Source organism: Vipera ursinii (genome assembly GCF_947247035.1).
Source record: "Vipera ursinii genome assembly, chromosome: 5".
In the NCBI taxonomy this organism is placed as follows: Eukaryota; Metazoa; Chordata; class Lepidosauria; order Squamata; family Viperidae; genus Vipera; species Vipera ursinii.
In genome coordinates this window covers 28079628-28096085 of record NC_139518.1, presented here as the reverse complement: position 1 = coordinate 28096085, position 16458 = coordinate 28079628, and the positions used below count along the sequence as shown (strand labels likewise).

The following is a 16458-nucleotide window of genomic DNA, read 5'->3' as shown; positions in this document are numbered from 1 at the left end:
TGTTTTAATGTTTTTATTTGTACACCGTTCAGAATCCCTTGGTGAGGGAGATGGGTGGTTTTAAAATTTGATAAAGAAAAATAAATAAATTAAATTGCCATCCTTACTGTTCTCCCCTAATACCTAACAAGTTTACATTCACACATTTATTTATTTATTTAACACATTTTATACCATCCATCATACTTGCATTACTCTGGGCTATTTATAAATAAACTCTGTCTCCAATATAATCTTAAAAAGAACAAAGCCAGACATGACCAAACAAAAACAATTTTGCCATACACCCTTCCCGAATTTTATCTCCAAATAATTATAAGACCTCAAATAATTTAAAGACTAAGTATTAATGTGGATCGTGTAGAGAATGCACAGTCAATAAATATCAATGAATAAATATTTCAGATTTACAAAACTATATCTTTTCCTAATCTCCAGTAATTATTGAAATAATAAAGCAACGTACATACTTTCCATGAGCTCAATCTGCTGTTCAATTATTATCTGATCAAGCTGTTGAAATAATAAAAAAATAAATAAAACACAAAGAAATATTTACAAACATTAAATGACCAACTATCCTATGACTATAAATATTTTCAAAAGCATTAATAACTCTGCCATTTTATTAGTGTTATTTATTCAGATTACGTAATACATGCTATAGCCAGGAAGAAATATTAACTATTTTGTTGGTGTTTTTTTTCTTTCCCCCAAAGGACAGAATGGCAGCACATGTCAAAACATATTTCTGTATTATCTATTCAGTCCCTAATTGCTGTTCCACATTCATTATATTTAAATAAATTCTTGAAGATACATATCAAAAATATTCAAAACTGCATGCATTCATGGAAGAAAAGTTAGCATTTGGTGTCAGAACCTGTTATCTCTGAGAAACGATAGGATTTCAGTATCCTGACTGGACCTACTTCCAGTGCTTGCCCTGAACATAATTTAACTTATCCTCTGAATTTTCTACAATGCATCATCAAAAGAATTCTGTGCACTCTGAGTGATTTCAAGAATAACTATTGTGCCAAGAGATAATCTTTGCTAAAAGACATTGTTTTTCCAGGTCTGCTGTCAATTGGAACAGCAATTCCACTTGGACAAAGATTTAAATTGCTACTGTGTTTCCCAGAAAGTAAGACACTGTTTTATATTATTTTTGCCTCCAAAAAAGGCATTAGGTCTTAATTTTGGGGATGTCTTATATTTTTCATGACACTTGCCTCGCATCGTGGCAGCAGCACCAACACCCCCTTCCAGCAACTCGTGTGACTGCTGGCCCACTTCTGCTATGGCCGCTTGTGGCAGGAGGCCTTGTGGCACATCATGGGCCACTGCCCCACGACCTCCGCACCCGCTTACTGGTACTTCAGCCCTTCCACCATACCGTTGCTTGATTGGCGACCTTTCACTTCCCTCCTGAGCTGGACTGCCTTGCTACAGCAGAAGATTTCACGAGAAGTTGGAAGGTCTGACTGAACTTTTTTTTAGTCCCACAAACTCCATTTCCCTGGAGCAGAAGAGAAACGTGCCAGAGCTGGAAAGCAGGCTAGCAAAGAAATGCTTTTAGGAAGAGGGAGGAGCTGTGCTGGGAGGAGAAGTGGCAGGAAACGGGGCTGCCATTTCCAGAAGGGAGAAGGGAGACGCAGGGCAATGCAGGCAGCAAGCAATTGCTGTTCTCTGCTCTGCATCCCTATGCAGAGCCACTGTGTTCTCCATTTTCCATTCTCTGAGAGACAGGCAACAAAGGGCCAGTGAAGGCGGCCGGCAGAATTGATGGATGACAAAGAGGTGATGGCTGCACCAGGGCAGATGATCTGCAGAACGAAGCTTAGAGAAAGCCCCGTTGCAGCGCATAGAAGCAGCGGAGCCGTTCACTGTCACTCCCCTCTGGCTCCAAAACGATAGAGGAGGACTGGGTCTACCTGCCAATCCCATTCACCATAGTATGGCAGTCTGGCTCAGGGGGAAAATAAAAGTTTGCCGATCAAGGAATGGCCTGGTGGGGGGGGGCTGAAGTACCAATAAGTGGGTGTGGGTCACGTGGGGCAGCTCTACCCGGGACAGCTCCACCCCTCCCTCACCTGCCTCACCGTGATGGCAATGGCGTGATATGCCACATGGCCTCCTTCCCCATTGCGGCAGTGAGGTGGGACGGAGTGGGCAGGGTCCTAACTAAGGCTCATTTTTGGGTAGGGCTTATATTAGCCCCCCCAAAAAAATCAGGGTAGGTCTTAGTTTAGGGGAGGGGCTTATTTTCAGGGAAACATGGTAGTTGTTTATGTTGCAACTGCCTGTACAACTGAGTAGGCAAATCCTACATTGCCCATGTGTACATACTTAGAAATGTTAATGAATGAATAAATGAATATGAATGAATAAATAAATATTATTTTTATTGCTCAGGGGTGCAAAACCAACAAATGGCAATATAAAAGCAATCCATCACTGATTTCTTTTAAAGTGAAGTGCCATGAACTGCCAAGCTCAAATGTGCTGTAGTCTGGAGAGACATGTTACTCACAAAATATTTCAGCATCTATAACATATTTTTGAACCTTAGAGGATTGGGATTGACTTAATGTTTTAAAGGAAGTAGTTGGCAATTTAATAAAAAAAAATATTCTGAAAAACTGAAAATAGCACAGCAAAAATACTTGGAGAGAATTCTTTCAGAATGAATATAGATATTCTTTGACTTATGAACAAAATTGAGCTTAAATTTTCTGTTGTTAAGTGAAACATTAGTTAAGTGAGTTTTGCTCCATTTTACAACTTCTCTGGCCACCGTTAAGTGAATTCTTCCACTTATTAAGTTAGTGACATGAACCTAGCTTCCCCTTTGCTTTGTTTGTCAGAATTTCTCAAAAGGTGATCACATGATCCGTGGACACTGCAACTGTCATAAATGTGAGTCAGTTCAGCGTCTGAATTTTGACCATGTGATCATGGGGATGCTGCGATGGTCGTAAGTGTGAATAATGGTCATAAGTCACTTTTTCAGTGCCGTTGTAACTTCAAACAGTCAGTAAAAAAACTATAGTAAATTAGGGACTGCCTATATTTATTTATTTATTTATTTATTTGTTTGTTTTTATATACCGCCCTTCTCCCGAGGGACTCGGGGCAGTGTACAGAGCAAGATAGCTATACAGTAAAACAATAGTAAAAACAAATGAAACCCCAAAATCTATCAGGCCAGGCCGGCCTGCTGGAATAGGTAGGTTTTTAAGTCACGCCGGAAGGTGTGAAGGTCAGGGGCCATCCGGATTTCGGCAGGCAAGCAGTTCCAGAGTGTTGGCACACCCACTGAGAATGCTCTCCCCCTGGGGGCCACCAGCCGGCATTCTCTGACCGGTGGCACCCTGAGGAGGCCCTCTCTGTGGGAGCGCACAGGACGGAGGGGTGTTGACGCTGGCAGTAGGTGCTCCCGTAGGTAATCCGGACCCATGCTATATGCTCCCTAGTTCAAAAATTAATTTAACATTTCACTGGTGACTAAGGTATTTATGTGATCCCATGCTTCTCTGTAAAGGAACAAGAAAATAAACTGAAAATAAGAGTGATATACCTGGCCAAAATATTCCAATCCACGAGGGCACTTGGGGATTTGAGGTGGTGGTGGCATCCAGATGATGGGTGGCGGTGCATTTGCTTGAACTAAGAAAATTGATAAGATAAGATAAGATAAGATAAGATAAGATAAGATAAGATAAGATAAGATAAGATGATAAGATAAGATAATCTTTATTGTCATTTTTTACTGTGGGCACAACGGAACACATCAAAAATGAAATTTAGTTGCCAGCTCTCAAAGTGAAACACATACATGACACACACCTAAAACATACTATATACAACATATGTATAGACCCACACCCCTACATATACATAACAATAAAATATTAAATACTGTCCATCTTGAATATATAATGGAAGGAGGAAGCTTGAGAGTTCACAAGGTTAATGCTGCATGGAATGAAACTATGGCTGAATCTGGATGTTCTGCTATGGATACCACGAAGCCTCCTCCCAGAAGGTAACAAGGAAAACAGGTTGTGAAGAGGATGAGTGGTGTCCCAGATAATCTTACGGACCCTGCTCAAGCAATGCTTCTGTGCTATGTCCTGGATGGGAGGGAGGGAACTGCCAATGATCTTTTTGCCATCCTCACCACTCTCTGCACCACCTTCCTGTCTGAAGCAGTGATGCTTCCAAACCAGACTGTGATGCTGTATGACAGGATGTTCTCAATCGTCCCCCTGTAGAAAGTGGTCAGAGCAGGGGAAGGAAGATGAGCTTTTCTCATGCGACACAGAAAGTGCAGGCGCTGCTGTGCCCGCTTCACCAGTTTCTCACTGTTGAGCGACCAAGCCAGCCTACTCGTTAGCTGCACACCCAGGAATTTGATGCTGGTAACCATCTCCACAGGTGAATCATTAATGCACGGAGAAGTGTGGCTGTGCCTGCCTTTTCTGAAATCGACAATGATCTCTTTCGTTTTCCCGGTATTTAAAACTAAGCTGTTTTCCTTATACCAGTTCACCAACCCCTCAATCTCCTTGCGGTAAGCTTCCACACTGTCATCATGAATAAGGCCCACTACTGTTGTATCATCTGTGAACTTCACAATATGGTTGGTTAAAGAGGATTTTAAAAAAAATAAACTTCAGACAATTCTTTTGAATTTCAGATTGCTGAAAGCCCTATTCTAAAAACCTGTAGTACCTGGATGTACTTTGGCAGGGGCACTTCATAAGTATCAATGAAGCACAGTGTAATTCTACATTACATACTGTTGATTCCAAGTTAACAATAAAATTAAAGTAGCCGCACTTCTGGGAAAACATGTGCCTAGAATGAAGTGCTAACACTTTTATTTCAACAAAGGGCAAAATATCCACTAGAGGGTGCAAAGGACTTGGTTGATGAAATTTGAAAGGAACTGCAACAAATATTTTGACAAATGAGTGATACCTTATTGTTGTCATGTGTATTGGAGATCTCCAAAAGATTGAACTCTTTAGGGTTTAAATTAAATATATAGGCCATTAAGTTCAGTTTGATTTCAAGGGACTTCACAGACATAACTGTGACATTTACTTTGCAGCAATATCAAAGTGGTTTCCCATTGCTTTCTTCCATGTTGATTTTTCTTTTTCTGATTTTCCTTCCTTGTCTATAAGACAACTCTAATATTCCAATGTACAGTAGTGTCCCATTCACATACTAACTAGGCATGACTCTGCTTAGCTTCAAGTGCAGATGAAATCAGCCAGGTAATGGCACCAGCTGGAACATTTGAAAATCACTCAGAGTTTAATTAATAGAGACGTGCAGTGCTTTGGCTTCAATTCCCAAAAGATGTTTTGGAGTGTGAACATAGCACCTGTCTGCAATGCCTTAAAGCAATTACGTCTTTTCCTGGGATCACAATTCAGCTATTTTATAGAGATGCAGACAAGTGTAGTCATCGTGCCCGGGAGCCTTTCAACACACCATTCTATGATCCAGTTCAAAGCATTGCATAGTCCTACTGTGTACCACATTCAAAATGCTGTCTTCCAGAAGCACCTCTAAAACAGCTGTGCCTTGTTATATAATTGCATTAAAAACTATTCCTGTGCACAACTGATCTGGTAGCCTCTGCATAAATACTATCTTCTCATGCACATAGAACAGCAAACAAGCAATTGCTCGAATGCTTCAAAAGGAGGTACTTTGTCAAATTAATACTTTGGATAGCTTCCAATAAATGATTTTTTTTCCTAAAATAGATTTAGTAGAGAAAGGATTCTTTGAAGTGAAGATTGATAAACATGCACTCTTTTTATCACTTCCCTAAAGTAGCTATATTTTTTCTGGGCTCACACAGTAGCTCCCATTTCCAGGAAAAATGCACCTGAGATACCTGTTTTGAAGCATATTCTCATTCCCTGTTGGTGTCTCCTTATCTCAAACTTTCATTTTCCTAGGATCATATGGCTATTGCATTAATCCAGGAAAAGACTTGACTTCTTAAATGGGGCCCTACAGCTATAACATCTGTGCCTACCCCTGCACCAAAGATCTGAAACACAATCCACCTTTATTATTTGTTATAAATTTTCAGCAAGAAGGTTTATTACTTCCTGGGGTGGAGATCAGTCACTCTTTATGTTTAAAGCTGTAGCCTAACATGGATCTACAGGCAAAAAAATATCTTTACATTTCTGAACAGATCACGGGTCTGGCTAGGGCTTCAGGATGTTAGAGGTTGGTGGAATATTTTGGAATATGTGATAGGTTTACTAACTTGTTGTTCTTTTTAATTTGGGGTAATTTGGTTTTGTTGTTTGTTACTTCTTATTATACTGTTCCTATATGGTGCCCATTATCAGACATATAAAATTGAATCAAATAAATAAAATCTCCAATGCTGCAATTATACTTGGAATCATAGCTAAGTAACAAAAGTCTCTTTAGAGCAAGAATTATCTCTCAGACATCCCAAGAATATTGCTACACTGAAACAGTTTTGTGCAGAGGAGTGGTCCAAAATTACTCCAGATTGTTGTGCAGGTCTGATCTGCAACTACAGGAAATGTTTGGTTGAGGTTATTGCTGCCAAAGGAGGGTCAACCAGTTATTAAGTCCAAAGGTTCACATACTTTTTCCACCCTGCACTGCAAATGTTTCCATCTTATGTTCAATTAAAACATGACAACAGCTATTGTTTGTGTAGTATTATTTTAAGCAGACTGTGTTTTTCTATTGTTGTGACTTACATGACATTTAGAGTGCATTTTATGGCCAATTCATGCAAAACTCCACGTAATCCCAAAGGCTTCACATACTTTTTCTTGCAACTGTATACTGCTCCATAGTGTTTTACAGCACTCTCTGAGCAATTTACAATGTCAGCATATTGCCCCCAACAATCTGGGTCCTCATTTTACCAACCAAGAAAGGATGAAATCTGAGTCAACAAATTATAAAGTACAGGACAAATAACATACAACACCCCAATTCCTTCAATTATTTACAATTTTAAGGGTTTTTTTAAAATATTTGAAATAGAAACTGTTCTGTTACTTTATGTTTGTTAACTCACAAAATTCTGATGGGTAACTATAATAAAGATTTCTATTACCTGGAAAGGCAGGCCCATACTGAGGATAGTGGGCTTGTGGAACTGAATAAGCTGGGCCTGAATATTCTGGAGGTGATGTGGGCTTAGTTTCATTTGCTGGAAGAGAAAGGAATGCAGATATGTAGTATTACATGTATGCCTTGCATAAATTACATAAATAAATTGCATTTTATGCCCTATTTTCCTACAAGTATAGGAAAGTGTATATACAGTAGACTGAATTTTGCCAGTGTTTTAAGGATTATTTTGAATGAATCCATTCATGTTTATATATATGAAATTAAAACATATATATTACATGACCAAACATGTAAAATAAAATGCAAATGTTTATCACTGAAATATCTTATATAAAAATAGTTCTTTTAAACATGCTAATCCATTGCAATATTCATACTACAGCTAGTCCTTGTTCAACTATGGCAGTTTGGATTGGCAACTCCATTCTTAAGTGTTACACACATAAAGTGCAATGTCACATGACTGTGCCAACTTACAATGGCAGTTCCAGTTGGTGTTGGATGAATCCTGCATGGTCACAGCACCCTGCAGTCATAAGATTGCCGTTTGCAACCCATCTGCTGCCTTTTCCATTGACTTTGCTTCTTGGAAGCTGTCACTGATGGTTAAAAATCGTGATCCTATGACTGGGGGATGCTGTGACATTGTAATTATGAGATGGCTGCCAAGCATGTAAATTGTGATCATATGACACTCATGCTAAAACTATCTCAGGGAATGTTTGTATGTATGGGATTCTCCCAGGGGGACAGCATTCTCTGTAGGCGTGCCTGCCCTCTGGAATCAGCTTCCGGTTGAGCTCCGGATGGCTCCCGACCTTCGCTCATATCGCCACGACCTGAAGACTTGGTTGTTTGAACAGGCCGGCCTGGACTGAGGGATTGGATTTTAGTCTTTAAATTTTTTAAAAAAATAAATTTTAGATTGTATTTATTACTTAGGGCTTTTGATTTAATCTTATTTTAATTTTTATATCTTGCGTGTTGTTAGCGTTTTAATTGCCCTGTACACCACCCCGAGTCCTTGGAGAGGGGCGGTATATAAATCTAATAAAATAAAATAAAATAAATAAAATATGTGAACAAACGGTTCTCTGTGTGGATGCCACTTCCAGAGGTCCATTCTGGGCCTGGGCACCAGTTCTGCTGAACTGGTGCAAACCGGCTGAATCCTACCACTGGAGCAGTTACATATAAGTCAATAGTAGGATCTGGTTCATTTTTCCTTTTATGGACCTTTTCTTAAGAAAAATGATTCAAAATCTGTTTGTTCTGATCACGTAACAAACTTATTTTTCCAGTCTGGAAACTGTCTCTGCAGACATCCCTTTCTTTACTAAAGAAACAAAATTGTTATTTATATTCATTTGTAAACGAGCACCCCATTCTCTCACACATATACAGACACACGTATGTTACTTACACATTTCCATCATCTTCTATTTAGTCTTATCTGAAAAACAAGACATTCCTTTTATAATGTAAATAGATTTCTTCAGATTCTTCAATTTGCTTTTTAAGTTCATAGATAAAACTAAAGAAACCTGGTTGGCCAAACTTAATGAAGAAATCAATATAGGCTTTCAAAAGACCCCAATAAGCTGTAAATAAAATTAAATATGATCTTTGAAAAACATTTCTAATTTGATATATTTTAGTAAATATGGACATTGTTTGAAGGCACATTCCATTTCCAGTACAATCTTCCAGGTTCCAAATTTTATACTTCCATGGAGAATTCAACAGTCTATTCCATGTTTCCTTGAATTTCACACACTGCTAGTGTATCAGAATTATATTTCTCGAAAAAGTGATATTTTTGTGTATGCATGTTCCAGCTCTAATTCCATTACAATACTGATTTTTCTAACAAAATCACATATCCTTATTTCATACTAAAACTGTATTTTTTTCTAGTTTTTATAGCATAACAATAAACCCCAATAATGTACTATTGGTTCTTCCACGTAAAAGACCATTAAGCTCTGTTAATTTCAAAATATGTTTGAGATGCTCTGTGTTTCAATAATTTTTTCTAAATTGCATGGAAGTAGTTTTATTTTATTTTGCTCCGAATGATACATTTCCAAGACAAGATTTGGCTCATAATTTTAAAAAGGGCATATCTTTCACGTAGTATAATATGATGCAGAGAAACATTACTATCTGCAGAGTCACATTCTCTTTCAAAAAAAAGAAAGCAAAATACATATTTAAGAACATAAGCATGAAAAAGGTACTATTTCCTGTGTATGCTTAAAAGTATAATTTAACTTAAAAGAGTTATGAAGAGTCACTTAACATTTATGTATTAAAGTCTCCTAAATTTGGATGACTTCTAGATGTGTATGCTTCAGTTCCAAAGAATTAGCTATAAGGTTTGTGCAAAACATTCAAGAGGTGTTTTGCAGCCACACATCTGGAATACTCTGAACCATTGATTTGGGAAAGATACCTGAATCCAGATGGATTGCTCTAAAAAATTCTGTTTCTAAATTGTTCAGTTTTACAGTAAATAAATATTAGCAATAAATAAGATTAGCCAAACTAACTACATGGTTTGTTGTTGAGGTGTTGTTGTTGTTGTTGTTTGAGATTCTGTTTCTTGCCATATTCTTCCTGGATGGATGGATGGATGGATGGATGGTTAGATAGGTATTTTATTAATTGATTAAACTTCTGGAAAAGCCACAGCATATTCTGAAGACAGCAAAGGCTCAGTAGCCTAGCTTCATGCTGGAATCAGGTACCAACAGGTGCCCTTAGGAAATGAGCAAACATTCTGAATGTTAATATGTCTGGCCTAAGAATGAAGAATAGTATTGTTACAAATGAGAATTCTCTCCGGTAGAAAGAGGCCCTGATTACAAAAGCAGAACAGGAAGGCTGCAGTTGGAAGGCTGGGCTGTTCACCCATAGGTCTATCTCTGGAGCCGTTCACCTAATAGTGCTTATACTCAGTTTCAGAGTGCTGATTGAAAAGAATGTATCTGGATTGTTCTGGAAGCTTCTAGAAGTATAGTTTCCACCTTGATGTAGTGCGATGGTTCTCAACCTTTTCTTCACCACGGTCCACCTTTTGGGGCCATGAACCATGGGCATGACCCCCAAAACATAACTCAACATTTAAATCATAACATTATTCAAGCCTTTGTGGACCCCCTGTGATTACATCACAGTACCCCAGAGGTCCGCAGACCACAGGTTAAGAACCACTAATGTAAGGGTTTCAACATGTTGGTGAGAGAGATTAGCTTTCTCCCTTTGTCCTATTAATTAATTAATTATTAATTTCTATAGACGTCCAACTCAACCAAGTAATTCAAGATGTTGGCTACATATCCAATATTTGTAAAAGTAGGGGGAAAATCTTCTGCTGTCTCTATGAGAATTTAGAGGATTTTTTTCTGATAACAATTTTTAAATAACTGATTAAGTATTTAGTAACTATGCAGAACAGAGGTTCCCAACTTTTTGGGCACCAGGGACCGGTTCCGTGGAGAAAGGATTTTCCACGGACCGGAGAGAGAGTGGTTTTGTGTGGATTCTGCAGATGGGGCTTTGCTTGTTTGTGTGGACCAGTTGCTGGCATGCCGCAGCCTGGTACCAGTCCATGGACCAGGGATTGGGGATCCCTGATGTAGAGCACTTATTGTTTTTTTAAAAAAAATATGAATAACTTCTGTAAGTTGGTTCCACAGTAATAATCAGTTTAGTGTTCCAGCCCACTTCCCCTTGTGGTCACAGGCTACAATGCAGGGATCATGAGGTTGTTAACAGTTAACATATGTTTTGTTTTGAGAGGACACTGGTGGGTAATTTCATTCTTATCTATTATTATATTAGATACATTTTCTCTCTCCTTTTTAATCTTCTTATTAGGCTACTTTGTGAAAAGACATTGTGATTAAATGAGAGAACAAGTTATTTTCCTGTTCAGGGACTTTCAGACTGAATCTCTTATGTCTCTAGTTAATATGATCAGATAATGTACTGTATGGGACATACCTGCCTGGTAGTTGACAGTGGATACTATAGCTTTGCACAGATCTAGATTTGAACAACTAAATTTAATTTGAAGTCTTGATGGGTATGCATTTTCACTTTTGATGGTTATACATTTTCACTTTCAGCTAAGATGCTATGTCAGTCACAAAGATAAGACTGTTCAAAACATACAAACATTTAGCAACCATCTAAAGCTACAATGATATTGAAAAAAGTGACTTACCACCGGTCCTTTCACTTATGATCACTGCAGAATCCCCATGGTCACATGATCAAAATTTGGACATGTGGCAACCCGCATGTATTTACAATGATTGTATTATCCTGAGGTCATATGAGTGCCATTTGTGACTTTCTTAGCCAACGTCTGACAATCAAGTCAATGGGAAATCAAATTCACTTAATGACTGCATTATTTATTTAACAGCTGCAGTAATTCACTTAAAAACTATAGCAAAAGAAATCATAAAAGCAGATGTGGCTCACTTAACAATGACTTTGCTTAGCAATGGAAATTCTGGTCCCAGTTGAAGTGTAAATGAAGGACTACCTGTATTCCAAACAATGCTATATGGGTGCTTATTCATGCTTCAAGTCACATTTTACCCTTCAATTCTGAATCACTGAATAATTGCAATCTGCATTTCAAACACTGCTGAAATCACTGGGGATTGAGATTTATTTTTTTGTCATTGAACTTAAATTATTAATTTATTGAACTGGATAGGGGCCAATGTAAAGAGCTATGCCCTATGCCCCATATGTGTCCCATATGTTGGGTTGTAAGATATGTCTAGATGAGAAATAATTGATTGCATAGACAACATTAACATGCCTGATGTAAAACCGAGCTTCACTTGTACATGAGGAATACTGGATAACATGTGCAAAAAATTATTAGTTCTGAGCTTAACATTAATAGGGAACACCGTATATGCCACAAATACTTCTAATATGGTTAATGTAATCTAATTGCCATCATATTAAAAAGCTTTATAAGAAATCAGATTTGATCAAAGCTGTAATAGTTATTTGGAAGTCTGCAACTAGAAACATAAGAAAAGTTAAGTGTTTTCAAGAAAAGGGTAATGAATAAAATGAATTAGTGTTAGAAAGCAGGTATGCTCTTTGCACCAGATGTAATGGATGTAATGCACCAGAATGAAGATGGCCTAAAGTTGTGGAGTAGAATTTGTTGATACAAATTGCATGGAAAAGGAACTGCAGGCTTAATTATGCGTGAAAGAGCTAAATATATATTAGAAAAAAATGGACCAGTCTCATATAAGTTGATTTGCATGGTATGAAAGTAGCAGTGCACAATACATTTCAGTGAATTGTGATAATGGGAAGGAGCAGATATGAATTCAAGAAAAACTATGCAACATTCTGGATGAATGCAATGCTGGGGGAGGGAGTATTCTATCAGACAAGGAAAGTCTTTCATAAAACTCAAAGAACTTCTGTAGACAAATAACTGGTTCAAAGGAGATCAAGCAAAAATAGAAGGAATATAGTGAAATATCATACAATAGATGTGTCAATATCCAAGATACCTTAGAAGATATTACCCACTTACAAGAACCTCTTCTAGTACTAGAAGATGAACTTAGATCAGCACTCTGATCACTACAGAGCTAGGTGAATACTGTAATAGGCTATAAGAATAATCTTGAGGAATAGGAAGAACAGTTTCATCTGAGATAGTCAGACAAAAGAAATTTGAATCCAAAGCAGAAATGTAATTTGAGAAAATGGGTCAGACTTGACCCTCCCTAGTTTGTTAGGGGTCTTTTTTGTTTGTTTTGTTCTATTCAGATAAGGCAGGAAGTGAGAAGACACAAAGTTATTAGCATTTATAACTTTGGTTCCCAGTCTGGTCTACCTCAAAAAATTGTAAAATACTTATTGACTTATGGTAACCAATTACATAAGAAACATTAGAAATTCTAACCAAGCTATACCAGAAAATCTGGAGAACAACACAGTAGCCAACAGTTTGGAAGACGTCACTCTATATTCTGAAAGCCAAAAAAGCAGACTTAACAGACTGCGCAAACTATCATGCAATATCTTTACTTTCACGTGCTATCAAAATAATGCTTAGGATCATCCAATGCAAAATACAGGCCTATTTAGAAAATGAGATGCCACATATTCAAGTTGGGTTTTGAAAAAAAAAAACTAAGGAAAATTAGACATTATTGGTGATGCATGCTGGATAATTGAGAAAGTGAAAGAATATCAAGAATAAATCACTGCATACTTCATTGATTATAGAAAGTCCTTTGATTTATGTCAATCACATTAAGCTGTAGAATATGCTCAGAAAAGAATGGGAATATAGCATTGTATAATCATTTAGAATTATTTTCAGCCTTAGAAGCAGCATTTAAAACCAAAGGATTTATCACAGAGATCCAAGAAAACACAAGACAAACAATCACATTTCACACCAGAAGAATCAAAACCAATGCAAAACAGAGGATAGAGTAGCTTTCAAAAAACTATGTGAATATGAAGTCTGAATATTTGTTGAAAGAATCTCTGCCCATTTTGTTACATGGAAATTAGAGTTGGGTATATCAGGGCAAAAACAATATTAAGTTGATCAGTTGGAATACAGTATATAAGAAATCTATGTTGCAAAAAAGAAAAAAATACAGTTAGAATGAATATTATAGAAATGGATGGAATATAAGACTAAGTGACAAAAAATAACCGCAACTATGTAACAAATGAAGTTGTAATAAACTACTTTCAGCTACGGTTATTACCTTCAAAGTCCTTCGTGGCACAGGGATACACTACAAGCATGTTTTGCATGATTTGCTTTTGCTGTGGCATGGTATTTTTATATCTGATTTACAGCAGTCCTTGACTTATGATCACATAAGTGGTTGTGGCAGTTATTAAGCAAGGCACCCATTCCAGCTCTCTCCATTGTGATCAAGTGAAGGATGGTGCCTCAGGGGATGGGGGAAGCCCCAGAAGGCTGCACTGCAGCACTTACCAGCTCACACATGGCTTGCACGAGGCCTCCCATGGCTTCCTCCCTCCCTACACAGAAGCCAGATGGCACCATCCCAGAAACGAGCACCATTATGGGAGGAGCCATAATTCTCAACCCATGACAATTGTGGTCACCCCAAAAATGGCACCTGCTCCAGGATGGTAGGAAGTGGCCTCTGTGTGAAAGATAGTTTCCAAATATCACCTTTCAGAAAGAGAAGCTGTCAATGCACTGCACGGCCTTCCTATACAGAAACTGTGTGCTACTATTTCAGAAGTAGGCGCCATTGTGGAAGTGACCACAATTCTTGAGTTGCAAGAATTGTGATTGTTTCTGGGATCATTGTATAGGAAGGCTGTATGGCACATCAGCTGCCTGTCCTGGAAAAGCAAATTTCAGAAGAGATACATGGAGTGAGACATGATGGGGCATGGGAGGTCCAAAGGTGTGGGAGCAGGAAGCAGGTCCAAGGCCTGAGCGGACCCAGCTGGATGGGAAATACACCCAACTACAATATCCTTGATGTTTGTCATAAGGGCAGGCACATTGCCAAGTGGTCAAATTTTATTCATGTGAACCCAGGGGTGCTGCAGGAGCCATAACTTCATGTATAGATCATAAGTCCCTTTGTTCAGCCATTGTAATTTTGAATCAACTAATGAATGGTAGCAATTCAAGGGTTATCTGTACTGATTAAATATTCGTTTGTCTAAGCATTTTTGTGGAATTGCCTTATTTAGCTTATGTCGTAACTGGGCTCAGAGCAGCATATATTCCAAATTTGGTAAAATTAGAACATACAATACACATTATAATAAATAGCAGACCCACAATTCATAAAGTGCACAATGTACTGTACAGCTTACCTTCTTTAGGCCTTGGCTAGCTCAGGACGTCCTGCTCTCTCCCTCCTAGTCTGAGACTGCAGGACAAACCACAGCTACAATTTTTCCCAGGTATGTGAATTCAGATTGTATAGAAGAGATCTCCCAATAGTTTAGCTCTGAAAAGGCTTTCTTTTTTCAAGCCAGTGGAATATATGTCAGCAAGTTTACACTTTAAATTTACTGAAATAGGATCCCTGTTAAAAATAGCTGTAGTCGTGTATAATAATAAATCTGGAAACAGCTTAGCATTTATCTTCTACACTGTTCTTTGTTTTAAAATTGTGTCCACATGCTTCACCTGTTGCACTATACAAAAGCAACCATAGTTTCCTAGGTCTGGGAAACAAAAGCTTTCAGCATGTTTAATTTGGAATTTTAAGGGGGGGGGTCCTTGGTGCTCTCTGAGCTTCCTTGTTTTCTTGCAGACATTTCATTACCCTAAACTAGGTAACATCATCAATGCTAGTAAGGAGTGCTGTTTGCTGTCTGTTTATAGTCTGGTGTCTTGCCTGTCTGGGTGGGTGGGGACAATCTGGGATTCTTTGGTTAGGCTGTTTACTAATTGGAATTTGGATTCCTTTCAATCAGAAAACCTCTCCTATTCTCCAAACAGCACAGAGGGAGCTTCAAGGCACATTTTCACAGGAATAAATTTCATCATAGAAATGGAGCATAAAATAATAACGGTGACAATAAGAACAAAATATCTCTAATAAGGCCGCCCAACCAGAACAGTGCCTTATCATTTTGATTCTACAAGAGATAGAATTCTGGCTTCAGGGCTTCCCTCTGGTTTTTGAAAAAGAAACAGGGCGGTGCTGGACAAACTGGGTGGAGGAAAAGAAATCGGCAGGTGACAAGATCAACTTTTCCAGGGGTGGAAATTCAAGAATAGGACAACTCCCTCGCAAGGAGGGAGCGGAGTCAAATCGTCCCTCGTCCCGCTTAATAGACCTGAAGAACTCCGTTTATAGCTTGGAAGACCGCAACGAATCCGTGGCCGTTTCCTGTTTACTATTTTTTGCAAGAGTGTTGCCAATCAAAGCAAATAGTGGAGCAAACCCTGCGCCTGGCAAACCCCTCTATCCCTGAGTTTCGAGAGGAAAGGAAAACTTACATTTTACGTCCTTGCCAGGGAGTTAGTCTAGAGTAAACGCGTCGGAATCGCCTTTGCAAAAAGGTACTTCCAGCCCCGTTACCGTTCGCTGATCGGTATGTGTGTTTTGCTTGTGAGAAAAACGGGAGCTTTGCGACTGTCTCTGCCTCTTCCCGCCCTGCTCCGGGGGCCCTGCTAGGGAACAGGATAGGGCGGGGAAGGCGGCAAAGAGCAAATGGAGCTAGATATGGGAGTCGCATACGCCTGAGACTGTGGTAGTTAATGGCACA

General features: G+C 38.5%; 1 protein-coding gene across 8 annotated transcripts in view; it reads right to left on the bottom strand.

The window, feature by feature from the left end:
- Positions 1-16458, bottom strand: part of LOC310641546 (phospholipid scramblase 1-like) — a 52130-nt gene that overhangs the window by 12404 nt on the left and 23268 nt on the right. Inside the window, exons 1-6 of one of the 8 annotated variants that reach the window (XM_083364707.1) lie at positions 16190-16322; positions 15052-15125; positions 8588-8617; positions 7145-7240; positions 3584-3672; positions 471-513 (exon numbers count right to left, since the gene is read on the bottom strand). In XM_083364707.1, the coding sequence (XP_083220833.1) occupies positions 471-513; positions 3584-3672; positions 7145-7240; positions 8588-8600 (241 nt within the window). In that variant the 5' untranslated portion in view covers positions 8601-8617; positions 15052-15125; positions 16190-16322. Of the gene's footprint in view, positions 1-470; positions 514-3583; positions 3673-7144; positions 7241-8587; positions 8636-9719; positions 9739-15051; positions 15126-16189; positions 16345-16458 lie in introns of those variants that run through there. The other 7 variants (XM_083364708.1, XM_083364706.1, XM_083364709.1 and 4 more) reach the window with 7 other exon arrangements.